This window comes from Bos indicus x Bos taurus, chromosome 14 (assembly GCF_003369695.1).
Source record: "Bos indicus x Bos taurus breed Angus x Brahman F1 hybrid chromosome 14, Bos_hybrid_MaternalHap_v2.0, whole genome shotgun sequence".
Classification (NCBI taxonomy): Eukaryota; Metazoa; Chordata; class Mammalia; order Artiodactyla; family Bovidae; genus Bos; species Bos indicus x Bos taurus.
Genome location: NC_040089.1, coordinates 67714520 through 67741578, shown reverse-complemented (window position 1 = coordinate 67741578; position 27059 = coordinate 67714520). Strand labels below are relative to the sequence as shown.

The 27059-nt window shown below is 40.1% G+C and overlaps 1 protein-coding gene across 5 annotated transcripts in view; it reads left to right on the top strand.

Moving 5' to 3' along the window:
• The window catches only part of CPQ (carboxypeptidase Q), a 561177-nt gene that overhangs the window by 108397 nt on the left and 425721 nt on the right, over positions 1-27059 (top strand). For 4 of the 5 annotated variants that reach the window (XM_027561488.1, XM_027561487.1, XM_027561486.1 and 1 more), the window contains exon 2: positions 24018-24483. In XM_027561488.1, coding sequence (XP_027417289.1) covers positions 24018-24483 — 466 coding nt within the window. Of the gene's footprint in view, positions 1-13335; positions 13502-24017; positions 24484-27059 lie in introns of those variants that run through there. The other variant, XM_027561489.1, reaches the window with a different exon arrangement.

Below are 27059 nucleotides of genomic sequence, written 5' to 3'. Positions count from 1 at the left end.
TGGGCGTTCTCATCGATGAGCAGGTCTTCCTGACACAGAAACGATGCCAAGAAGTCTGCACCGCTGGCTCCTCTACTTCCGCCGCACTGCGTTTTTCTCTTGTTCATCTCTCTGTGTACTCCTCATCCGAAGACATCTTTGCTTTTTCCAAACCCAAACCACTGTCTCCTGTTGCAGATCCACCTAACCTAACCTTCAGGCCTGTTTTTCTGCCCAGCTGTCACAACAAACTTCCCCTCATCTGCTACTAAACGTATCCGACACTGCTGTGCAGGCTAAGCTGCCGACTCATTACCTGGGGGCTTTCCAGTCGAAGCTGATGTTATCCAAAACTTCTCATCTGTTTCAAAGGGTACAATTTCCTGCATCCTCTGGAGGGAAATCACACGCACTGCATTTAGGAAACAGGCCGATCCTTCACAGATTGAGCAGACCTCTAGGCAATTATGGGCGATTATTCCCGACTCCGTGTTTCCTCACCTCATTTCCCATAACAATGATTTGAGTGACCTGACTATTTAGGCTTTTCATCTTTTGAGTCAGATATGGGGAATAAATCACCAAAACCCAGACGAGCTGTGGTACCTTTTATTTCTCCGTCCTCCCAAGCCTTTTTTTTTTTTTTTTTTTTGTCTTTCCCCAGAGGTAACCATTCTCGTTTCCTTTTTTTCTTCTGCAGTTTCTATCTGGGATCCGAGAATCTTTTCTTTAAGTCTGTGTTCATTATCCTTTAAATCATACAGTTTCCTGATAAGTGTGATTGTCTTTTAATAAGTTCCTTTTTGGATTTAGAAATTTCCAGTTAAGAAAAGTTACTTTCAGCCGGTGCTCCATGCCTCTTTAAGGTTTTTTTTCTCCTCCCTTCTCACCTCTGGGCCGAGATATATTTTCCCCACTGTTGTCGTTCCACACTCCAAACTCATCTCTCTCTAAGTGTCTCCCTAATTCCTTTTTTTATTTTTTAAAATTGGCTTTTTAATTTCCTGCTGTCAAACATCTGCTGTATCACCTTGCTTTCTCCACTTTGTAGAAAACTTGTTTTATGAGTGTTCTTTCTCTCCAGGATAATTTGGCTGGATGTGCTCTGATGGAGTGCTACCAGGGTTTTATTTTACATTGACTGATTAAGCACTTTGAGTAATTGTTTTAGCTCCATTACTGTGAATCCGTTTGGCTTAACTCTTTTATTTTGCCACCTCTGATTAATGTGTGACCACTGGGATAGGGAGGGCTCAGCGCGTTCATCTCTCCTTGACACCACTGAGAGGTGTAGGAGCCTGAAGCAACAGGTGCTGAGTGCTCCCACTGCAAGAGGAGGGAGCACGAACTGTTGTCAAGTGAGCGTGTGTGTGTGTGTGTGTGTGTGTGTGTATGTGTGTGTGTGTATGTGTGTGTGTGTGCTGTCTCAGCTCATGTTTGCTGATGGTGCTGTGTGGCAGCTATCTCATGCTGCTGCTGCTGCTAAGTCACTTCAGTCATGTCCAACTCTGTGCAACCCCATAGACTGCAGCCTTCCAGGGTCCTCCGTCCATGGGATTTTCCAGGCAAGAATACTGGAGGGGGGTGCCATTGCGTTCTCCGAGCCATTTCATAGCAGAGAGCAAATGTTAGGATTTGGGGAAAAGAGTATCGGCAGATCAGGTTTTAAAACTGAATGGTGAGTTTCTGTTAATAGTGCATAGCTAGATGATATTTTCTTTTTAAGCTCATGAAACTTAACAGCTGTTTAGTGAAGCCCACAGTTTCATCCAGGTCTGTCTGACAGGTTTAATAGCAAATTTTGCAGTTAGTGACTTGCTGAACAGGCCTCCCTGGCTTGGGCTGTAATAAGAACTGTGTTTGCAGCACGATTCAGTGAGTTTTTCTGCTTTTGTGTTTATAGAATGGGGTGTGGGGGGCTGGCTAAAGCGAGGGAAACAAAAAGGCATGTTCCAAAGGAAATTACTAATATCTCTACCAGAGTGCTCCTTGGAACTTATTATTAACCAGTTCAGGGGAAGAGAGATGGGGGAAAACATGCTGTTTAGCAGTAAAAACCCATTAGTACAGTCAGCTTACTGTAACCCTGTATTGGCAAGTCGTAATTAAATCTATATATCTCTAGCTTTATAGTTTTCTGCAGCAGAGTCTCTGGAAGCCTTTTGCATTTTGTCTTATTCAAGAAGGGCCATATTCTCTGCCTTTCCTCTGGAAGAGACTGCTGTGCCTTGTAGTAGTTTTTTTTTTTTTTTTTTTAACATCACCAGATCAAAGACAAATGCTTCACTGGTTTTATTGACAGAAATGAAACATTTCCTATTATTACTCTTACTTTGGGGGTCCAAGTTCTAGAAAACTAGGACTTTATGAGACTAAAATCCCATGGCATTTTGTCCCTTTCTTCACTTCTCTCAGATCATGGGACCTCAGAAATACTTATGTCTATGATTACCTGCTTTGTATTTGGCTCCCCAAAGGGTATGGGCTGCATTCTTCATGACTTGTTCTGTGTTTTTGTTAACTGTATGTGCTTGGCATGGCTGCTGATTGCAGATGTGTGCACGTGTGGCAGAGTCACTGATCACAGACCTCTGTTCTCAAAGGGATCCACCCTCATTGTCAGTCCAGCATCCTTCACTAACAAAGGGACCAAGAACTGTCTCATTATCCATTTGAAGTTTCCGTACAGATTTTGCAAGCCAAGAAGATGGAGTTTGTCCTAGAGTTCATGGTAGATTTAATTTATTGGCATTTTAATCATATTGTTTCACTGAAGCAACATGTAAGGAAGGTTCATATTTATTGCTCTTAGTCTCAGCATGATGTAGGTCAAAAGTCAGTAACATTCAGTTATATGACAAATATGCCTGTTTTTGAACAGTAGGAATTAAGGCTTTGTTATCTTATATAGTCAAGAAAGAGATAAAGAAATCTGGAAAAAAAATTGGTAAAGTGAGCCCAAACAATTTTCTTAAAATTTCTCAAAACGGCTCACTGGTAAGCAATAAAATGTCAAGGGACAAAAAGGAGTTAGCCCTGTATCTCATCCTGATGGGCTATGAAGGGATAAGAGAGAGAAGGTCACTTGACATTTGTAGAGTGGGGCCCTGGGTGTTCAGTGTGGCCAGTGGAAGGAGAGAGGTCTGGTGGTAGATGTCTTAGCAGGTTGTCACCCCCACACCTCCCAACCCAGAGCTCCTGGGATTGCCTCTGCGAATGGGACTGCCACTCAGTGTACCCTTAGCCCAGCTTTCATTACTTCACTAACCCACAGTTACTGTACTATCTTCCAAAAGAAAGAGGAATGTCATACACCGGGTTCTTTGCATGGCTGTTAGAATTTGTTTCTCTTCCTTAAGTTCTCCTCCCTTGTTTCTTCAATGCCCATACCTTATTCATGTTCAGGGTGATATGTTCTGTGGCAGAGACATTTAATGAAGCCTTCTTATGGTAGGTTATGGAGAAATCCCTGCTGCTGCTGCTGCTGCTGCTAAGTCACTTCAGTCGTGTCCGACTCTGTGCAACCATATAGACAGCAGCCCACTAGGCTCCTCTGTCCCTGGGATTCTCCAGGCAAGAATACTGGAGTGGGTTGCCATTGCCTTCTCCAATGCATGAAAGTGAAAAGTGAAAGTGAAGTCACTCAGTTGTTGCCGACTCTTAGCGACCCCATGGACTGGAGCCTACCAGGCTGCTCCATCCATAGGATTTTCCAGGCAAGAAAATCCCACTGGAGTGGGATGCCATTGTCTTCTCCAGGAGAAATCCCTAGGAAACAATAAACTTTATTTTTTATTTATTTATTTTTTTAAATTTTATTTTATTTTTAAACTTTACAAGGATATATGGAGAAAAGAGACCCTACAAGAAAGATTGAGAAGGAGAGTAGAAATATAGAAAGAAGAGTATTTGAAGAAGGTGAGGTTATCCATGATGGTCAATGATTTAGGTGTTACATATGATAGGAATTGAAATGTTATTATTGGACTTAGCAACAAGGGCATCCTTAATGACCTTGTGAGTTCAAATTCAGTTGGCTGGTTCAGTTCAGTTCAGTCACTCAGTTGTGTCCAACTCTTTGTGACCCCATGAATTGCAGCATGCCAGGCCTCCCTGTCCACCACCAACTCCCGGAGTTTACCCAAACTCATGTCCATTGAGTCGATGATGCCATCTAACCATCTCATACTCTGTCGTCCCCTTCGCCTCCTGCCTTCAATCTTTCCCAACGTCAGGGTCTTTTCAAATGAGACAGCTCTTCGCATCAGGTGGCCAAAATATTGGAGTTACAGCTTCAACGTCTGTCCTTCCAATGAACACCCAGGACTGATTTCCTTTAGAATGGGCTGGTTGGATCTCCTTGCAGTCCAAGGGACTCTCAAGAGTCTTCTCCAACACCACAGTTCAAAAGCATCAATCTTCAGCACTCAGCCTTCTTCACAGTCCAACTCTCACACCCATACAAGACCACTGGAAAAACCATAGCCTTGACTAGACGAACCTTTGTTGGCAAAGTAATGTCTCTGCTTTCGAATATGCTATCTAGGTTGGTCATAACTTTCCTTCCTTCAGCAATATGTGAACTGTGAACTTCCTGATGTTCAAGCTGGTTTTAGAAAAGGCAGAGGAACCAGAGATCAAATTGCAAACATCCACTGGATCATGGAAAAAGCAAGAGAGTTCCAGAAAACATCTATTTCTGCTTTATTGACTATGCCAAAGCCTTTGACTGTGTGGATCACAATAAATTGTGGGAAATTCTGAAAGAGATGGGAATACCAGACCACCTGACCTGCCTCTTGAGAAATTTGTATGCAGGTCAGGAAGCAACAGTTAGAACTGGACATGGAACAACAGACTGGTTCCAAAATAGGAAAAGGAGTACATCAAGGCTGTATATTGCACCCTGCTTATTTAACTTATATGCAGAGTACATCATGAGAAATGCTGGGCTGAAGGAAGCACAAGCTGGAATGAAGATTGCCGGGAGAAATATCAATAACCTCAGATATGTAGATGACATCACCGTTATGGCAGAAAGTGAAGAGGAACTAAAGAGCCTCTTGATGAAAGTGAAAGAAGAGAGTGAAAAAGTTGGCTTAAAGCTCAACATTCAGAAAACGAAGATCATGGCATCTGGTCCCATCACTTCATGGGAAATAGATGGGGAAACAGTGGAAACAGTGGCTGACTTTATTTTTTTGGGCTCCAAAATCACTGAAGATGGTGACTGCAGCCATGAAATTAAAAGACGCTTACTCCTTGGAAGGAAAGTTATGACCAACCTAGACAGCATATTCAAAAGCAGAGACATTACTTTGCCATAAAAGGTCCATCTAGTCAAGGCTATGGTTTTTCCAGTAGTCATGTATGGATGTGAGAGTTGGACTATAAAGAAAGCTGAGGGCCAAAGAATTGATGCTTTTGAACTGTGGTGTTGGAGAAGCCTCTTGAGAGTCCCTTGGACTGCAAGGAGATTCAACCAGTCCATTCTAAAGGAGATCAGTCCTGAGTATTCATTGGAAGGACTGATGTTGAAGCTGAAACTCCAATACTTTGGCCACCTGATGCGAAGAGCTGTCTCATTTGAAAAGACCCTGATGCTGGGAAAGACTGAGGGCAGGAGGAGAAGGAGACAACAGAGGATGAGAGGTTGGATGGCATTACCAACTCAATGGACATGGGTTTGGGTGGACTCCAGGAGTTGGTGATGGACAGGGAGGCCTGGCACGCCGCAATTCATGGGGTCGCAAAGAGTCAGACACGACTGAGGGACTGAACTGAACTGACTGCACTTATGGTGTTAATTAGTATGAATAATGTATTTAATTGTGGATCCCCAAGAAGGCCTGAAAGTATTATAGCAATTAGAAATATAAGGTGAAAGTGAAAGTCGCTCAGTCGTGTCTCTTTGCAACCCCATGGACTATAGAGTCCATGGAATTCTCCAGGCCAGGATACTAGAGTGGGTAGCCTTTCTGTTTGCCAGGGAATCTTCCCAACACAGGGATGGAACCCAGATCTCCCACATAGCAGCTGAGCCACAAGGGAAGCCCAAGAATACTGGAGTGGGTAGCCTATTCCTTCTCCAGCGGATCTTCCCAACCCAGGAATTGACCCGTGGTCTCTTGTGTTGCAGCGGACTCTTTACCAACTGTTGACATCTGTAAATAACAGAAAATCCAGTTAACAGTGGCTGTAACAAATGTAGTTTATTTTTCTCACATAACAGACAGATTGGTGGTGCTGATGTTGGTTTAACTGCTCAGTGATCTCAGGACCAGTACTCTTGGAGTTACCCTTATGGTTACAAAGTAGCTGATGCAGCTCTATTATTATGGCCATTTTTTGTCAACTGCTTCTGTTTGGGTTATCTTTGAGTAGAATTGGATCACAGGGTCTTCTCTGGTTAAAAAGTAAGCAGGATGAGTGTGGAAGAGAATTGTTGAGTTCACTTAAATCACTAGTTCTCTATCCTATTAGATGCAGTGCCTCTTAAAAAAAAAAAAAAGCAAAACAAGTAATTTATAATGCCTGCTTTATTATCCTGAGTAAAGCATCACAAATCATATGCTTTTGCATCAGATCAGATCAGTCGCTCAGTCGTGTCCGACTCTTTGCGACCCCATGAATCGCAGCGCACCAGGCCTCCCTGTCCATCACCAACTCCCGGAGTTCACTCAGACTCACGTCCATCGAGTCAGTGATGCCATCCAGCCATCTCATCCTCTGTCGTCCCGTTCTCCTCTTGCCCCCAATCCCTCCCAGCATCAGAGTCTTTTCCAATGAGTCAACTCTTCGCATGAGGTGGCCAAAGTACTGGAGTTTCAGCTTTAGCATCATTCCTTCCAAAGAAATCCCAGGGCTGATCTCCTTCAGAATGGACTGGTTGGATCTCCTTGCAGTCCAAGGGACTCTCAAGAGTCTTCTCCAACACCACAGTTCAAAAGCATCAATTCTTCAGCACTCAGCCTTCTTCACAGTCCAACTCTCACATCCATACACGACCACAGGAAAAACCATAACCTTGACTAGACAAACCTTTGTTGGCAAAGTAATGTCTCTGCTTTTGAATATGCTATCTAGGTTGGTCATAACTTTCCTTCCAAGGAGTAAGCATCTTTCAATTTCATGGTTGCAGTCACCATCTGCAGTGATTTTGGAGCCCAGAAAAATAAAGTCTGACACTGTTTCCACTGTTTCCCCATCTATTTCCCATGAAGTGATGGGACCAGATGCCATGATTTTCGTTTTCTGAATGTTGAGCTTTAAGCCAACTTTTTCACTCTCTTCTTTCACCTTCATCAAGAGGCTTTTTAGTTCCTCCTCACTTTCTGCCATAAGGGTGGTTTTGCATATTTTCAGGTAAATCACTGTGCTATCCTAACTGTAATATAAAGAAGCCATTAAATAAAGGTAATTGATAATAAAGCACTTCAAAACATACATGCCCAGGCATGACTGCACTAGGTGACATAATGACATATTCAGATGCTTACATAGTGAACATGGCCGCAGTGAATGCAGATGGGCCCAGGGTTGATGGTGTTTCCAATACCAGGAGTAGTGTTGTCACTGGGGTTTCACCGAAATGATGAACTGCTCTCAGTAAAATCCTGAAAAAAGCACAGTATAGTCCTCCCTTGATATACATGGTGGTTGCTTCTTGAAAAAGTCAGCTTGCATTAAAACTGCACAAAATCCAGTTTTGCATGTATTTGTATGTACAATAGAGTTAGGGTCAAGGTTCAAATAATAGGTTTTCACATTAAAATAAAAATCTGTGTAGAATATAGGAGAGTTCTTAGTAGACAGGATTTCCCTCCACATTGCTGTATGTCTAGTATCCCTGGCCTCTGCCAACTCATTACTAGTAGGACCCCTACATCTTTATGACAACCAAATACTCTCTCCCCTACCCACCACATTTACAAAACATCTTATAAGACTGGTGCCATCCATATTAAGAGCAAAAGGCTTAGATTAATGGGGCTGGACACTTTGCACCCCAAATAAAATCCAGTTTTGTTTAGAAAGAAAAGGGAGGGATGTATATTAAATTAGTAATTAACAGTGTCTACTAACAGTAGGAACTGAGTCTTGCTAATTTTTTTATCTTTTCCAAATTCTTGCACAGCTCCTGGTAGATAGTAAGTTCTCAATGAGTTTTCTTGAAGAACTGAATGAATGATTGGATATAAGCTATGGAAAGCAGTTCAGTTCAGTTCAGTTCAGTCGCTCAGTCGTGTCCGACTCTTTGCAACCCCATGAACCATAGCACACCAGGCCTTCCTGTCCATCACCAACTCCTGGAGTTCACCCAAACCCATGTCCATTGAGTTGGTGATGCCATCCAACCATCTAATACTCTGTCATCCCCTTTTCCTCCTGCCCCCAATCCCTCCCAGCATCAGAGTCTTTTCAAATGAGTCAGTTCTTTGCATCAGGTGGCCAAAGTATTGGAGTTTCAGCTTCAGCATCAGTCCTTCCAATGAACACCCAGGACTGATCTCCTTTAAGATGGACTGGTTGGATCTCCTTGCAGTCCTTGGGACTCTCAGGAGTCTTCTCCAACACCACAGTTCAAAAGCATCAATTCTTTGGCGCTCAGCTTTCTTTATAGTCCAACTCTCACACCCATACAAGACCACTGGAAAAACCATAGCCTTGACTAGATGGACCTTTGTTGGCAAAGTAATGTCTCTGCTTTTGAATATGCTGTCTAGGTTGGTCTTGTTTGAGCTTTGAATTGAATAAAGGAGAGAATCTTCCTTAAGATGGTTAAAAGGCTAATTATTATAAATCTAGGAGCATTAGTGGGAGTCAGAAAGTGAATTTTGATGTGCCAGTTTCTAAACTAGTATTTAGCAATTATGGACATTGTATCTGCTACACATGCTAGGCTGAAGACAAAGAGTTAAATTTATGTCAGTGAATCCTGTTCAGCAATGTAAGTTTAAGGAACATATTTAAGTCTTTATATAAGTAGTATATGCAGTCCTTAGCAGAAAAAGTGACACAATAAAAAAATCAATAAAAATCTCAGTCTCTAAATCTTACTTTTTCTGTCTTTCAGCACATTCTCTTTTCATTGTGTCCTTTTCCACTTCACTTAGTCTATTCATTGTGGCATTTCTAGCATAGCCTGAGACATTTTCAAACAATAATATTTCAGGGAAAAGATTTAGAAATAGAAGCAAGGATTTTGTTTTGTTTCCTCAAAATATAAACCTATTATTAGAGAGAATATAATTCACAGCAGAAGCAAAGTTGGTTTTGTTTAAGTTTCCTTCCAAATTTAAGTAGAAAAGAATGAAAATGACATTTCAATTTTATCTCTTTTTGTGAAAAAGATAATCTGTAACTATGGCTCATGAAGGCAATATATGAAAAGAAAGTCTTTTTTCAAACAGTGCTCCAAAGGTTCCTTTGAATATGTAACTTTCTGAATTCAAAGACATGATACAGCATGAGTGTTTTAAAATAGTTGCTTAAGATTTTGAAGAGTATAGCATTTAATATTTCTACAGTTGGAATTCAAGTAAAGGAACAATGACTTCAAACTTTTGTGTACAAAAATAATATTTTAAAAGTGTGTGTTTTTTCAAGTGTCCTATAATTTGCTCAAGAGTGTGCTAGATTTTTTTTTTCAATCGGGTTATTAGTATTTTAGGGATATTAAATAAAATCTTGAATGTCTTTGTAAATGAATTATTTGACAAACACATGTTTTGTAAGCATGGGTTATTTTTCCCTCTGTGAAAATTCCAAGGAATAACCCACATAAGTAATAACTAGTGGCTTGATTGGGGATTTTGAGGAACTACATGCTGTCCTTGTCCTGATGTGGAATCTGTGTGGATTCTTTGTGCTAAGGAGCAGGTCGTACTGAAGATCAAAAAGAAAACTATCCTTCCTTCCTTCTTCCATCCCTCCCTCCCTCCACCCCTCCCTCCATCCCTGCCTCCATTCCTTTTCCTACACATGTGGTGGGAACTGTTTATTAAGTCCCCTGTTACAGTGCCTTTTTCACCAGGAAACTCCTCCTAACCGCCCCTCCACTTTGTTTTCACAGAACCTTGTAACCATCTCAGTTATCTGGTTTTCACGTTATCTGTCTCTTTACTATACTTGACGGCTGTTTGAGGGTATGAGTATTATCTTAAACATTTGTGTCTTTGGTGCTTAGTAGGTAAGGTGCTCAGTACATTCCTGTTAAATGGCTGGAGAAATGAAGCTCCGTTTACAATTATAATGGGGAAATGTTTGAGATGAGTAATTCTCAAACATTTGTTTGAGAATTTGTTCCTAAATCTGCGAATTAGGAACAAATTTCTTCAAGTTGTTTTTGATTATTGGCTTTTATTTAGTCTTACTCTGTTTGTATATTTCACTATTTTAATCCTTTATTTCTTGCTAGGAATGTACAAATGTATCAGATTTGTACAAATTGTATATCAGATTTGTACAAATTTTATATAGTCCTTGTGTTTTTAAATTATATATGATATTTTTGTTTTTTTCTTGAGTGGAATGTGATATAGAAATATCTTGGTCCATTTTTCTTACCTCCCCAAATATAGACTGTTAGTTGTTATAATTATTTATGCTAGTTATTAGTGAGGACATATCTTAGTTGGGCTAATGTACCTTTCTAAAAACAATAATAATAAAATAAACTATAATATTCTTGTAGTGCTCCATTGGAGAGATATATAATTACGCATTCTAGCCAAGTATTACATTGGTAATTTTCTGATTATGTTACAGAGGAGAACTAGGTTTAGAATCAACTAACATGTATTTAGTGTTTACTTATGTCAAATATTCTAGGTGATTTCTTGTGTAATGCATTGTTTTGTGCCTTAGATCTTAGAAAATTTTATACTCAGGGAAAAACTGATCCATTGGGAAAAAAAATTTAAATTCCTTTTAAAAATAAGTATTTATTGCATTTGTGGGATTTAAAGAAACAGTGAAGTTAAGGTACTCAGAACAATACTCAAAGATACTGAATTATGTTTTAAAGTAATTATATCATTTTCAATGTCAAAATTTATTTAACTGACCATGTTAAGAAGCATTAAGAATTATTATCAAAATGATGTGTTACCTATTAATTCAGTTGACATATATGCAAAAAGATGTAAAGATGATAGACTCAGGCCCCATTATTTTCTGGACAACCAGGATTGACGAACAGATGATGTTCTGGTGGCCCTCTGATAGGGATGCCATTCATTTTTTTCTGCTTCTGTAGCCATTTCTTGGGGAGAAGGAAATGGCAGCCCACTCCAGTATTCTTGCCTAGAGAATCCTGTGGACAGAGGAGCCTGCTGGGCTGCTGTCTATGGGGTCGCACAGAGTCGGATACAGCTGAAGCGATTTAGCATGCATGCATGCATTGCAGAAGGAAATGGCGACCCACTCCAGAATTCTTGCCTGGAGAATCCCAGGGACAGAGGAGCCTGGTGGGCTGCTGTCTATGGGGTCGCACAGAGTCGGACACTACTGAAGTGACTTAGCAGCAGCAGCCATTTCTTGAGCCTGTCTTCAGATATTATGTCTTTTCTGTAGCTTTTCATGATCCCCTTTGTTCTCTTTGTTCTGGTGCTACTCTATATACATATATTTTATTATGTGTATTTGCTTCTCAGACTGCCTTTAGGTATCCTTCACTGAACTTCTATTATATGTTAATGCATATAATTCCCTATAAGAAAGTGAAAGTGGCTCAGTCTTGTCTGACTCTGTGACTGCACGGACTATACCAGTAGAATTCTCCAGGCCAGAATACTGAAGTGAGTAGCCTTTCCTTTCTCCAGGGGATCTTCCCAACACAGGGATCAAACCCAGGTCTCCCTCATTGCAGGTGGATTCTTTACCAGCTGAGCCACAAGGGAAGCTCAAGAATACTGGAGTGGGTAGCCTATCCCTTCTGCAGCAGACCTTCTGACCCAAGAATCTAACCAGGGTCTCCTGCAATGCAGGCAGATTCTTTACCAACTGAGCTATCAGGGAAGCCCTTCCTATAAGAAAATCATTCTTAATCCTTTAGGAAGTATGTGCTAGTTGGACCACTTACCTGGTTGATTGTAGTTGCTGGCTTGTCAGCTGCCTGGGAATTATATCACAGGCCTTGATTAACGTTCTATAAAAGGAGGGTATGGACTAGGGATCCCTAAGTTCACTGGTATCTCTACAGTGTTGTCATAATATGATTCTAATCCATCACTAGAAATGTATTATGAAATCATTAATTAATGTTTGCAGAAGGCTTAGAGAATTTTTTTAATAAGAAGTAGATACTTGTGGTTAGTGCTAATTAATAGATAACTTATGAACCTCTTTTTTTCTTTTCTTATAAATTTCAATCTGGTGAAATGTTTTGATGGTTTAATGAAATTTAACTTTTAACACAAGCATCAGTACAGTACCTGTAGAAATGAAAAAAACCTATGTGTTGACCTTTGAACAAGGAGAGGTATTGGTTCTAGGACCCATGGTGGACCCTGAAATCCCACAGTCAGCCCTCTGGATCCATGGTTCTGCATACACAGATTCAATCAACCCTGGATCTTGTACTACTGTAGTATTTATCAGAAAAAAATCTGCCTATTAGTGGACCTGGGAAGCTCACACCAGATCAACTGTAGTTCAGGGGTCAACTGTAGTTATAATGAAAGAGAAGCAGCAGCAATGTATAGTTTTATAATTTTTCAAAATAATTTTAAATATGATATCAAGTTTTTAATTCCTATAGCTTCTTTGCGAAGGAGGCAAAGACAAGTACTCTCGTACTCTAGGGAGGCTGAGACCTAGGGAGATTAAAGTATTATTAACTCCTTCATAAAAAGTATTGAGTGCTTATGTATGGATATAATGATGAAATGATGAGTAATTTACCCTGCTTGACTTTGAGAGCAGGAGAGACAGATTTATAAATAAATATATTAGTTAATAATACAGTTAATTATGGGCTTTCCTGATGTCTCAGATGGTAAACAATCTGCCTGCAGTGCAGCAAACCCAGATTCAAACCCTGGGTCGGGAAGATCCACTGGAGATGGGAATGGCAACCCACTCCAGTATTCTAGACTGGAGAAATCCATGGACAGAGGAGCCTGGCACGCTACAGTCCATGGAGTCATATCCAAAGAGTTGGATATGCCTGAGCAACTAACACACACACACATACACACAGAGTTAGTTATGGTAGACACACAGAAATGATGCATGTACCTCTGGGGTATTGTTTGGCAAGGCCCCATAGAAGAGGTGATTTTTAATGTATTCTGATTGAAGAGTGAATATAAATATGTGACAGAAAGGGAGCAGGGTGAAGAGAAGGAAGGTGGGGGAGGAGCCAAGATGGCGGAGGAGTAGGACGGTGAGAACACTTTCTCCCCCACAAATTCATCAAAAGAGCATTTAAACGTCGAGTAAATTCCACAAAACAACTTCTGAATGCCGGCAGAGGACATCAGGCACCCAGAAAAGCAACCCAACTCTTCGAAATGAGGTAGGAAAAAATATAAAAGACAAAAAAAGAGACAAAAGAGGGAGGGACGGAGTTCCGTCTCGGGAAGGGAGTCTTAAAAAGAGAGAAGTTTCCAAACACCAGGAAACCTTCTCAATGCCGAATCTGTGCCGAGCTTTGGAAGCACAGAGGGCAACATAACAGGGAGAAAAAATAAACAATTAAAACTCGCAGATTGCGAGCCCTACGGTAACTCCCCCAGCGGAGAAGCAGCACAGACGCCTGCACACGCCATTAGCAAGCGGGGGCTGGGCAGGGAGGCGCGGCGCCGGCTGCATCGCTGAGAGTAAGAATCTGGCCTGAATACCCTGAGCGCTATCTGAGCGAAATAATATGGGTTAGCAAACCAGACTGTGGGATATCTACCACGCGAAAAGCCAGCCCCAACCTAAGACACCGCCAGGCCCGCGCACGGAACAAAGGACTGAACAGAGATAGCCGGCTGCAGACCTTCCCCCTCCGGTTACAGGCAGCCAGAGCCGGAAGGGGGAAATCGCAGCCCCAGAGAGACATTATCTATAAAACTGTAAGCAGGCTTCTTTGCTAACTAAAACTTCTTGGGGGTCTGGACGGTCAACATCTGCCTGAGAAGGTGCGCCGGTTTTACACCCAGATAACGGAGTGGCGGGGAGGCGATAAGTCGCAGCATTGGCGTTCGCCAAACACCTCATCACCTGAGCTGCTCGAACCTGGGAAGAGCACAAAACGCAGGCCCAACTGAGTCTGCGCCTCTGAGGACTACCCGAGTGCCTGAACCTGAGCGGCTTGGACCTGGGAGGTACATGCAGCCCAGGGCCGGCCTCGGATTGTTCTCGGCGGAACAACCTAGAGCCCGAGCAGTGTGGGCAGGGAGGCTACACGCGCCGTGAGCGGGGGCAGACCCAGTGTGGCTGAGGCACTGCGAGCGCACGCCAGTGTTAATTGTTTGCAGCATCCCTCCCTCCCTCCCCATAGCGTGACTGAACAAATGAGCCTAAAAAAAAAAAAAAAAAGTTTCCCCCACCGTCCCCTTTGTGTCAGGGCAGAAGCCAGACACTGAAGAGACCAGCAAACAGAAGAAGTTATAACAGAGGGAAACGCCTTGGAAGCTACGGGCAATAGATTAAAACCCCGTGGTTACTATGGACTACATAGGAAGGGGCCTATAGATCTTGAGAAATATAAGTCGGACCAAGGAACTAGCCAAAAATGAACTGAACCCACCATACAACAAAACCAGAGAAAGTCCTAGATATATTTTTACTATTTTTACGATCATTCTTTCTTTCTTTTTTTTTTAATTAAAAAAAATTTTTAAGTCCTCTATTGTTCCTTTAATTTTCACTTTTATAACCTATTACTTTGCAAAAAAAAAAAAGACCCTATTTTTTTCTTCTTCAGCAAACTTCATATATATATATTTTATAATTTTTTGACCTTGTTTTTGTTTTTTTCTTCTTCTTTTCTTTAACATTGTATTTTTGAAATTCCAAACTCTACTCTAGTTTTTTAATTTTAGCTTTTTGGTATATGTTATCAATTTTGTACCTACAGTTTTTTTTTTTTAATAATTTCTATGACTTTTTTTTTCTGTTTCATTCTCTTCTTCTTTTATATAACATTGTATATCTGAAATTCCAAACTCTACTCTAGATTTTTAATTTATGCTTTTTTGTATTGATATCAAATTGGTACCTGTATTTTCTTTATAATTTTTGCGACATTGTTTTTGTTTGTTTGCTTTCTTTATGTTTCTTCTTCCTTTCTTTTAACATGGTATTTTTGAAATTCCAAACTCTACTCTAGATTTTTAATTTTTGCTTTTTGGTATTAGTTATCAATTTTGTACCTGTATTTTCTTTATAATTTTTGCGACCTTGATTGTTTTTCTTTGTTCGTTTTTTCTCTCTTTCTTTTCCTTCTTCTTTTCTTTAACATCATATTTTTGAAATTCCAAACTCTACTCTAGATTTTTAATTTTTGCTTTTATGTATTTGTTACCAATTTTGTACCTTTAAGAACCCAATCTTCAGGACCCATTTTTCACTAGGGAGCGAGATTACTGGCTTGACTGCTCTCTCTCCCTTTGGACTCTCCTTTTTCTCCACCAGGTTGCCTGTGTCTCCTCCCTAACCCCTCTCTACTCCACCCAACTCTGTGAGTTTATGTGTGTTCCAGATGGTGGAGAACACTTAGGGAACTGATTACTGGCTGGATCTGTCTCCCTCCTTTTCATTCCCCCCTTTTATCCCTCTGGCCACCTCTGTCTCCTTCCTCCTCCTTCTCTTCTCTGTATAACTCCGTGAACATCTCTGAGTGGTCCAGTTGTGGAGTGCACATAAGGAAGTGACTACTGGCTACCCCACTCTCTCCACTATTGATTCCACCTCATCTCATTTGGGTCACCTCTAACTCCCTCCTCCCTCTTCTCTTCTCCATGTAACGCTGTGAACCTCTCTGAGTGACCCTCACAGTAGAGAAATTTTTCATCTTTAACGTAGATGTTTCATCAATGGTGCTGTATAGAAGGAGAAGTTTGGAAACTACTGTAAAAATAAGACCGATAACTAGAAGCAGGAGCCTTAAGTCCAAACCCTGACTCCAGGGAACTCCTGACCGCAAGGAACATTAATTGACAGGAGCTCATCAAACGCCTCCATACCGACACTGAAACCAAGCACCACACAAGGGCCAACAAGTTCCAGGGCAAGACATACCAAGCAAATTCTCCAGCAACAAAGGAGCACAGCCCTGAGCCTCAAGATACAAGCTGCCCAAAGTCACCCCAAAACCACAGACATCTCATAACTCATTACTGGACATTTCATTGCACTCCAGAGAGAAGAAATACAGCTCCACCCACCAGAACACCGACACAAGCTTCCCTAACCAGGAAACCTTGACAAGCCACCTGTACAAACCCACACACAGCGAGGAAGAGCCACAATAAAGAGAACTCCACAAACTGCCAGAATATAGAAAGGACACCCCAAAATCAGCAATTTAAACAAGATGAAGAGACAGAGGAATACCCAGCAGATAAAGGAACAGGATAAATGCCCACCAAACCAAACAAAAGAGGAAGAGATAGGGAATCTACCTGATAAAGAATTCCGAATAATGATATTGAAATTGATCCAAAATCTTGAAATTAAAATGGAATCACAGATAAATAGCCTGGAGACAAGGATTGAGAAGATGCAAGAAAGGTTTAACAAGGACCTAGAAGAAATAAAAAAGAGTCAATATATAATGAATAATGCAATAAATGAAATTAAAAACACTCTGGAGGCAACAAATAGTAGAATAACAGAGGCAGAAGATAGGATTAGTGAATTAGAAGATAGAATGGTAGAAATAAATGAATCAGAGAGGATAAAAGAAAAATGAATTAAAAGAAATGAGGACAATCTCAGAGACCTCCAGGACAATATTAAATGCTACAACATTCGAATCATAGGGGTTCCAAAAGAAGAAGACAAAAAGAAAGACCATGAGAGAATACTTGAGGAGATAATAGTTGAAAACTTCCCTAAAATGGGGAAGGAAATAATCACCCAAGTCCAAGAAACCCAGAGAGTCCCAAACAGGATAAACCCAAGGCGAAACACCCCAAGACACATATTAATCAAATTAACAAAGATCAAACACAAAGAACAAATATTAAAAGCAGCAAGGGAAAAACAACAAATAACACACAAGGGAATTCCCATAAGGATAACAGCTGATCTTTCAATAGAAACTCTTCAAGCCAGGAGGGAATGGCAAGACATACTTAAAATGATGAAAGAAAATAACCTACAGCCCAGATTATTGTACCCAGCAAGGATCTCATTCAAGTATGAAGGAGAAATCAAAAGCTTTTCAGACAAGCAAAAGCTGAGAGAATTCTGCACCACCAAACCAGCTCTCCAACAAATACTAAAGGATATTCTCTAGACAGGAAACACAAAAACAGTGTATAAGTTCGAACCCAAAACAATAAAGTAAATGTCAACGGGATCATACTTATCAGTAATTACCTTAAACGTAAATGGGTTGAATACCCCAACCAAAAGACAAAGACTGGCTGAATGGATACAAAAACAAGACCCCTACATATGTTGTCTACAAGAGACCCACCTCAAAACAGGGGACACATACAGACTGAAAGTGAAGGGCTGGAAAAAGATTTTCCATGCAAATAGGGACCCAAAGAAAGCAGGAGTAGCAATACTCATATCAGATAAAATAGACTTTAAAACAAAGGCTGTGAAAAGAGACAAAGAAGGTCACTACATAATGATCAAAGGATCAATCCAAGAAGAAGATATAACAATTATAAACATATATGCACCCAACACGGGAGCACCGCAGTATGTAAGACAAATGCTAACAAGTATGAAAGGAGAAATTAACAATAACACAGTAATAGTGGGAGACTTTAATACCCCACTCACACCTATGGATAGATCAACTAAACAGAAAATTAACAAGGAAACACAAACTTTAAATGATACAATAGACCAGTTAGACCTAATTGATATCTATAGGACATTTCATCCCAAAACAATGAATTTCACCTTTTTCTCAAGTGCACACAGAACCTTCTCCAGGATAGATCACATCCTGGGCCATAAAGCTAGCCTTGGTAAATTCAAAAAAATAGAAATCATTCCAAGCATCTTTTCTGACCACAATGCAGTAAGATTAGATCTCAATTACAGGAGAAAAACAATTAAAAATTCCAACATATGGAGGCTGAACAACACGCTGCTGAATAACCAACAAATCACAGAAGAAATCAAAAAAGAAATCAAAATTTGCATAGAAACGAATGAAAATGAAAACACAACAACCCAAAACATGTGGGACACGGTAAAAGCAGTCCTAAGGGGAAAGTTCATAGCAATACAGGCACACCTCAAGAAACAAGAAAAGAGTCAAATAAATAACCTAACTCTACATCTAAAGCAACTAGAAAAGGAAGAAATGAAGAACCCCAGGGTTAGTAGAAGGAAAGAAATCTTAAAAATTAGAGCAGAAATAAATGCAAAAGAAACAAAAGAGACCATAGCAAAAATCAACAAAACCAAAAGCTGGTTCTTTGAAAGGATAAATAAAATTGACAAACCATTAGCCAGATTCATCAAGAAACAAAGGGAGAAAAATCAAATCAATAAAATTAGAAATGAAAATGGAGAGATCACAACAGACAACACAGAAATACAAAGGATCATAAGAGACTACTATCAACAATTATATGCCAATAAAATGGACAACGTGGAAGAAATGGACAAATTCTTAGAAAAGTACAACTTTCCAAAACTGGACCAGGAAGAAATAGAAAATCTTAACAGACCCATCACAAGCACGGAAATTGAAACTGTAATCAAAAATCTTCCAGCAAACAAAAGCCCCGGTCCAGACGGCTTCACAGCTGAATTCTACCAAAAATTTAGAGAAGAGCTAACACCTATCCTGCTCAAACTCTTCCAGAAAATTTCAGAGGAAGGTAAACTTCCAAACTCATTCTATGAGGCCACCATCACCCTAATACCAAAATCTGACAAAGATCCCCCCAAAAAAGAAAACTACAGGCCAATATCACTGATGAACATAGATGCAAAAATCCTTAACAAAATTCTAGCAATCAGAATCCAACAACACATCAAAAAGATCATACACCATGACCAAGTGGGCTTTATCCCAGGGATGCAAGGATTCTTCAATATCCGCAAATCAATCAATGTAATACACCACATTAACAAATTGAAAAATAAAAACCATATGATTATCTCAATAGATGCAGAGAAAGCCTTTGACAAAATTCAACACCCATTTATGATAAAAACTCTCCAGAAAGCAGGAATAGAAGGAACATACCTCAACATAATAAAAGCTATATATGACAAACCCACAGCAAACATTATCCTCAATGGTGAAAAATTGAAAACATTTCCTCTAAAGTCAGGAACAAGACAAGGGTGCCCACTTTCACCATTACTATTCAACATAGTTTTGGAAGTTTTGGCCACAGCAATCAGAGCAGAAAAAGAAATAAAAGGAATCCAAATTGGAAAAGAAGAAGTAAAACTCTCACTATTTGCAGATGACATGATCCTCTACATAGAAAACCCTAAAGACTCCACCAGAAAATTACTAGAACTAATCAATGACTATAGTAAAGTTGCAGGATATAAAATCAACACACAGAAATCCCTTGCATTCCTATACACTAATAATGAGAAAACAGAGAAATTAAGGAAACAATTCCATTCACCATTGCAACGGAAAGAATAAAATACTTAGGAATATATCTACCTAAAGAAACTAAAGACCTATATATAGAAAACTATAAAACACTGGTGAAAGAAATCAAAGAGGACACTAATAGATGGAGAAATATACCATGTTCGTGGATTGGAAGAATCAATATAGTGAAAATGAGTATACTACCCGAAGCAATTTATAGATTCAATGCAATCCCTATCAAGCTACCAACAGTATTCTTCACAGAGCTAGAACAAATAATTTCACAATTTGTATGGAAATACAAAAAACCTTGAATAGCCAAAGCGATCTTGAGAAAGAAGAATGGAACTGGAGGAATCAACCTACCTGACTTCAGGCTCTACTACAAAGCCACAGTTATCAAGACAGTATGGTACTGGCACAAAGACAGAAATATAGATCAATGGAACAAACTAGAAAGCCCAGAGATAAATCCACGCACATATGGACACCTTATCTTTGACAAAGGAGGCAAGAATATACAATGGATTAAAGACAATCTCTTTAACAAGTGGTGCTGGGAAAACTGGTCAACCACTTGTAAAAGAATGAAACTAGAACACTTTCTAACACCATACACAAAAATAAACTCAAAATGGATTAAAGATCTAAACATAAGACCAGAAACTATAAAACTCCTAGAGGAGAACATAGGCAAAACACTCTCTGACATACATCACAGCAGGATCCTCTATGACCCACCTCCCAGAATATCGGAAATAAAAGCAAAAATAAACAAATGGGACCTAATTGATCTTAAAAGCTTCTGCACATCAAAGGAAACTATCAGCAAGGTGAAAAGACAGCCTTCAGAATGGGAGAAAATAATAGCAAATGAAGCAACTGACAAACAACTAATCTCAAAAATATACAAGCAACTCCTCCAGCTCAACTCCAGAAAAATAAATGACCCAATCAAAAAATGGGCCAAAGAACTAAATAGACATTTCTCCAAAGAAGACATACAGATGGCTAACAAACACATGAAAAGATGCTCAACATCACTCATTATCAGAGAAATGCAAATCAAGACCACTATGAGGTACCATTTCACACCAGTCAGAATGGCTGCGATCCAAAAGTCTACAAATAATAAATGTTGGAGAGGGTGTGGAGAAAAGGGAACCCTCTTACACTGTTGGTGGGAATGCAAACTAGTACAGCCACTATGGAGAACAGTGTGGAGATTCCTTAAAAAACTGGAAATAGAACTGCCTTATGATCCAGCAATCCCACTGCTGGGCATACACACTGAGGAAACCAGAAGGGAAAGAGACACGTGTACCCCAATGTTCATCGCAGCACTGTTTATAATAGCCAGAACATGGAAGCAACCCAGATGTCCATCAGCAGATGAATGGATAAGAAAGCAGTGGTACATATACACAATGGAGTATTACTCAGCCATTAAAAAGAATTCATTTGAATCAGTTCTAATGAGGTGGATGAAACTGGAGCCTATTATACAGAGTGAAGTAAGCCAGAAGGAAAAACACCAATACAGTATACTAACGCATATATATGGAATTTAGAAAGATGATAACAATAACCCTGTGTATGAGACAGCAAAAGAGACACTGATGTATGGAACAGTCTTATGGACTCTGTGGGAGAGGGAGAGGGTGGGAAGATTTGGGAGAATCGCATTGAAACATGTAAAATATCATGTATGAAACGAGATGCCACTCCAGGTTTGATACACAATACTTGATGCATGGGGCTAGTGCACTGGGATGACCCAGAGGGATGGTATGGGGAGGGAGGAGGGAGGAGGGTACAGGATGGGGAGCATATGTATACCTGTGATGGATTCATTTTGATATTTGGCAAAACTAATACAATTATGTAAAGTTTAAAAATAAAATTAAAAAAAAAAAAAGAGAGAAGGAAGGTCCTTGCAATAAAAGGGAATAAACGTAAGTAGAGTCCCAGAGTTATGAAAGGACCTGGGTATTTGAAGAACAGGGTCCACTTCAGTGTAGGTAGAATATTGCTAATTATAAATATAAATGTTATATAAGGTAAAAATTTCTAATAGCCATATTAAAAAGTAAAAAGAAATAGGTGAGATTAGTAATAATATATTTAATCCAGTATATCTGAAATATTTATGTTGTTTGCTCATACTTAAGTATGAAGTAGTTGATTTTAAAGATCAAATCAGGTATATGTTTTACATGTACAAAACATCTCAGTTTGGACTAGCCACACTTTAGGTGCTCAATTTCTCAAAGCTTAGGGGTGTACATGTGTCGGTGCATGTGAGAGAGAGAGAGGGAGAGAGAAGAAATGAGAATGAGAGTGAAACGTGTGCACTCTAGAGGGGCAGGTGGAGAGATGAGCTTGAGGTGGTTGTTGGAACCATATTTTGAGAGGCCTTGTATGCTGTCTGTCTGAATTTGGAATTTATTCTTATAGTAGTTTATGACTATGCTTCTCAAAATATCTGTCATGAAGGACCAGATTCTTAAATTTAGAATTTGTTTCAGACTGATACTTTTGCAAAATATAATAGTGAATTAGAAAAATAAAATGAGTTATACAAAGGAAAGTACGATTTTTTAGTTACTAGATTTGACAAATACACCGTTGTTCTGTCAATTGTCTATAAAGGTGTCTGGGCTAGTGCTATTCAGTGGAACTTCCTATGATGATAGAATGTTCTTGCTGTGCTGCCCAATGCAACATCCACTAGTCACATGTGGGTACTGAGCATTTGAAATGCAGCTAGTGTGACTGAGAAGCTGATTATTTAATTTAATTTAAATTGTAATCACCTCATTAGACTATTAGCTACTGTGTTGCACAGCACTAAGTGTGTTTACTCTATTTTCGGTTGCGCTCGGTCTTTGTTGCCGCTCTCTGACTTTCTCTAGCGGTGCCCAGGCTTCTCACTGGGGTGGCTTCTCTTGTTGAGGAGCACAGGGTTGAGGGTGCTTGGGCCTTAGTAGTTTCAGCATGTGGGCTCAGTACTTGCAGCTGGCGGCTCCAGAGCACGGGCTTAGTAGTTGTGGAGTAGTCGTGGTTCATGGGCTTAGTTCCCCTGCAGCACATGGGATGTGCCCCGACCAGGGATAGAACCCGTGCCCCCTGCATTTCAAGGTGGATCCTTCATCACTGGACCACCAGGGAAGCCCTGAATATGTTTATTCTTAATCTTTGTATTTATATTTTGTGGAAAAACAGCTGTGGACTGGCATTGGTCCACAAACCATACTTTGAGTAGCACTGTTTACATCATGGTCTCTAGAGCTAGAAAGTCTTTGTGTGTCTTTGGAAAGTTACTTAATCTCTCACTATCTCAGAATCCTCAATTCTAATATGAAGGTAATAATAAGAAACTGTCTTATAGAGTTGTGAGGATTAAAGGATGTGGAGGGGATAGGGTTAGGGAGAGGATCAAGAAAAGGTAACATGTGAAAGGGCCTCAAAGGATGAGTTCCAATAGGCCTTTCAGGCAGAGGGAACTCTGAAATGGATTTGGGTCATATTCTGTTTAGAAGAAGGGCTTTCCAGGTGGCATTAGTGGTAAAGAATCTGCCTGCCAATGCAGGAGATGCAAGAGATGTGGGTTCGATCCCTGGGTCAGAAAGATCCCCCGGAGAAGCCAATGGCAACCCACTCCAATCCCATAGACAGAGGAGCCTTGGGGGGCTACAGTCCATGGGGTTGCAAAGAGCTGGACACAACTGAGCACTACTACTGTTCAGAAAAAGGGGTAGCAGATAACACTGCCCTAGCCCTATCACTGGGCTTCCCTGGTGGCTCAGTCGGTAAAGAATTTGCCTGCGATGCAGGAGACCTGGGTTGGGAAGATCCCCTGGAGGAGGGCGTGGCAACCAACTCCAGTATTCTTGCCTGGAGAATCCCATGGACAGAGGAGCCTGCCAAGCTGCAGTTCATGGGGTCACAAAGAGTCGGACATGATTAAGCACAGCACAGCACATTCCTATCACTGTTACCACTATTTCTTCCTCTCTTTCCTAGTTATCTTCCTATTATCATTTTTTGGCAGATTTTAAACTGATTTCTAGGTAATATGTGATTTGTGGTTTTAATAAATGCTAAGCTATCAATAAGGACAACTGCTGTCTCTTTCCTTCATTCCTGGGAGTTATGAATTTGATGGAAACTGGGTACCAGTTGATAAGGGTACCAGTTTTTCCTATTTGAAAAGCAGTCCCTGGGTTATGGGCAGGTAGTTGTGAGATTCTTTTCTCCTAACACACATTTCTTCCTTACACAGATGATTTTAGGAAGAAAACTGACTGGAAAAACAATGAAGTTCCTTCTCTTCATGTTTGTCGGTGTTGTTCACCTTTTACCCCTGGCCTCTGGGAAAGCTATATATGGGAATGGCCCCTCTCAGAGGACTTTTCAAGAAATCAAAGAAGAAATAGCCCACTATGGAGATGTTGCTAAATCAATCATCAACCTTACTGTTTATGGTAAAGCCCAGAACAGATCCTATGAGCGGCTGGCACTTCTGGTTGATACTGTTGGGCCCAGACTAAGTGGCTCCAAGAACCTAGAAAGAGCCATCGAGATCATGCAGCAAAACCTGAAGGGAGATGGCTTGGAGAACGTCCACCTGGAGCCTGTCAAAATACCCCACTGGGAGAGGGGAGAGGAATCTGCTGTGATGCTGGAGCCGAGGATTCACAAGATGGCTATTTTGGGTCTTGGCAGCAGCATTGGAACGCCCCCAGAAGGTATGGTTTGCTTTTTCAAGTCAATTTGCTGTGTTCATTATAAAACTAATGCCATGTGACATAACTGATTATAGTGTGCATGGTTCACATTATAATTGGGTGATAAAAAGAAAGAATCATTTTCCATTTCATTGGCTTCATGAGTGCTTTACTCATACTCTTTTTTCTCCCCTTCCCTTTTCTCCCTCTCTTTTCTGAAAGTGTCACTTTTTAAAATGAAGCATCTACTATTGGTCCATGATACTTATGAACTGAATCACTTAATAATTTCTATCTAGTATAACATTAGTATCATTTTGTAGAGAATGCAATATATATAAATAGGTCACAAAGTTATGATTTCTTTCAAGTGGCCTCAATGAACAGAACTTCTTAAAATTAATGAAATAGGGGACAGAGTCTTGCACATTGAATTGATTTCAAGTAGTTATTTTAACAGAACCCAAGGCCTCTAATGTAAAGAGTTGTCTAGGATGGAGTTCTGTCTTTACTCAGCAGCACTCTGGCTCAGCTTCATCAGACAATATAAATGCTTAGATCAGGAATGTATAAGCAGCCAACAGTGAGCCACTGATCAGTAATGGATTGTTCATGGACTATGCATATATTCATGGACAGTTTTCCTATGGCAAAGTAACTATAGTAGAGTTGGTGCACCAACCCTCCACACAGTTAAAAATCTGCATAGAACTTATAGTCATCCCTCCATATATGCTTTGGTTCTTCTGTATCCATGAGTTTCTGCATCTGCATATTCAACCAACTACAGATCATGTAGTACTGTTGTATTTACTATTGAAAAAAAAATCTATGTGTAAGTGGACCTGTGCAGTTAAAACCTGTGTTGTTCAAGGGTTAACTGTAGTTGATAAAAAAAAAAAAAGTTGAGCTTTTCTAAAAACTTTTGACCTTCTCTAATGCCAAGAGAAACATCCAGTAGAGAAGCAGATGGTCAGCTTTTAAAAAGCATCTTCATGGTAACGATAACCCTGTATGCAAGACAGCAAAAGAGACACAGATGTATAGAACAGTCTTTTGGACTCTGTGGGAGAGGGCGAGGTGGGATGATTTCGGAGAATGGCATTGAAACATGTATAATATCATATGTGAAACAAATTGCCAGTCCAGGTATGCATGATACAGGATGCTCAGGGCTGGTGTACTGGGATGACCCAGAGGGATGGTACGGGGAGGGAGGAGGGAGGGGGGGGTCAGGATGGGGAACATGTGTACACCCGTGGCAGATTCATGTTGATATATGGCAAAACCAATACAATATTGTAAAGTAATTAGCCTCCAATTAAAATAAATAAAATAAATTAAAAAAAAAAAAGCATCTTCATTGAGGTATCAGGACTTCCCTGGTGGTTCAGTGGTTAAGACCCCCCATTTCTACTGCAGAGAGCACAGGTTTGATCCCTGGATGGGAAGTTAAGGTTCTGCATGCCACTGGGCACAGCCAAAAAAAAAAAATCTTTATTGAGATATAATTCCCATATCATAATGACTCACCCATTTACACTTTAGTGGTTTTTAATGTATTCACAGAACTAGCACAATCTTAACTGAAGAACATTTCATCACCCCGTGAAGAAACTTTATACTCATCAGCAGTCATGCTTCATCCCTTTCCTACCTAAGCCCCAGGCAACCACTAATTTATTTCCTGTCTTTATGGATTTGCCTTTTTTGGATAATTCACATGAATGAAGTAATACACTAGTATTTTCTTTTGTGACTGAATTTTTTCACATAGCATGTATTTTAGGTTCATCCACGTTGTAGCATGTTCAATACTTAATTCATTTTTATTATTGAAAAATTTTCCATTTTATAGATATACTGTATTTTATTTATCCATAGATCAACTGATGAACATTTTTTCCCACCTTTCAGCTATTAAGAATAATGCTATAAACATTCATGTGTAAGTTTTTTGTATGTACTTTATTTCTCTTGAGTATATACCAAAGAGTGAAATTGCTTGTGTATGTGATAACTCTTTGTTTAACTTTCAGAGGAATTGCCAAGCTGTTTTCCAAATTGACCACACCATTTTACATTTTCACTCATGTGTTCTAATTTTTATACATATGTGTCAGAACTTGTTTTCTGCCTTTTTGGTTACAGCTGTTCTAGTGGGTATGAAGTGATGTTCATTGTGGTTTCCGTTTGCACTTCTCTAATGGCTAATGATTTTGGGCACCTTTCCATGTTCTTGTTTGCCATTTGTGCATCTTTTTCAGAGAAATATTTATTTGAAACCTTTGTCCAGTTTTTTTAAGTTGTTTATTTATTATTGACTGTACTGGGTTTTGTACTGTGTGTGGGCTTTCTTTAGTTGCAGCGAGTGGGAGCTACTCTCTGGTTGCAGAGCATCGGCATCTCGTTGCAGTGGCTTCTCTTATTACACAGCATGGGCTCTAGGCACGTGGGCTCAGTAGTTGTGGCCACGGGCTTAGTTGCTGTTTGGCGTGTGGAATCTTCCTGGACCAGGGATTGAACCTGTGTCCCCTGCATTGGCAGGTGTATTCTCAACCCCTGGGCCACCAGGGGAATCACTTTGCCCAGTTTTT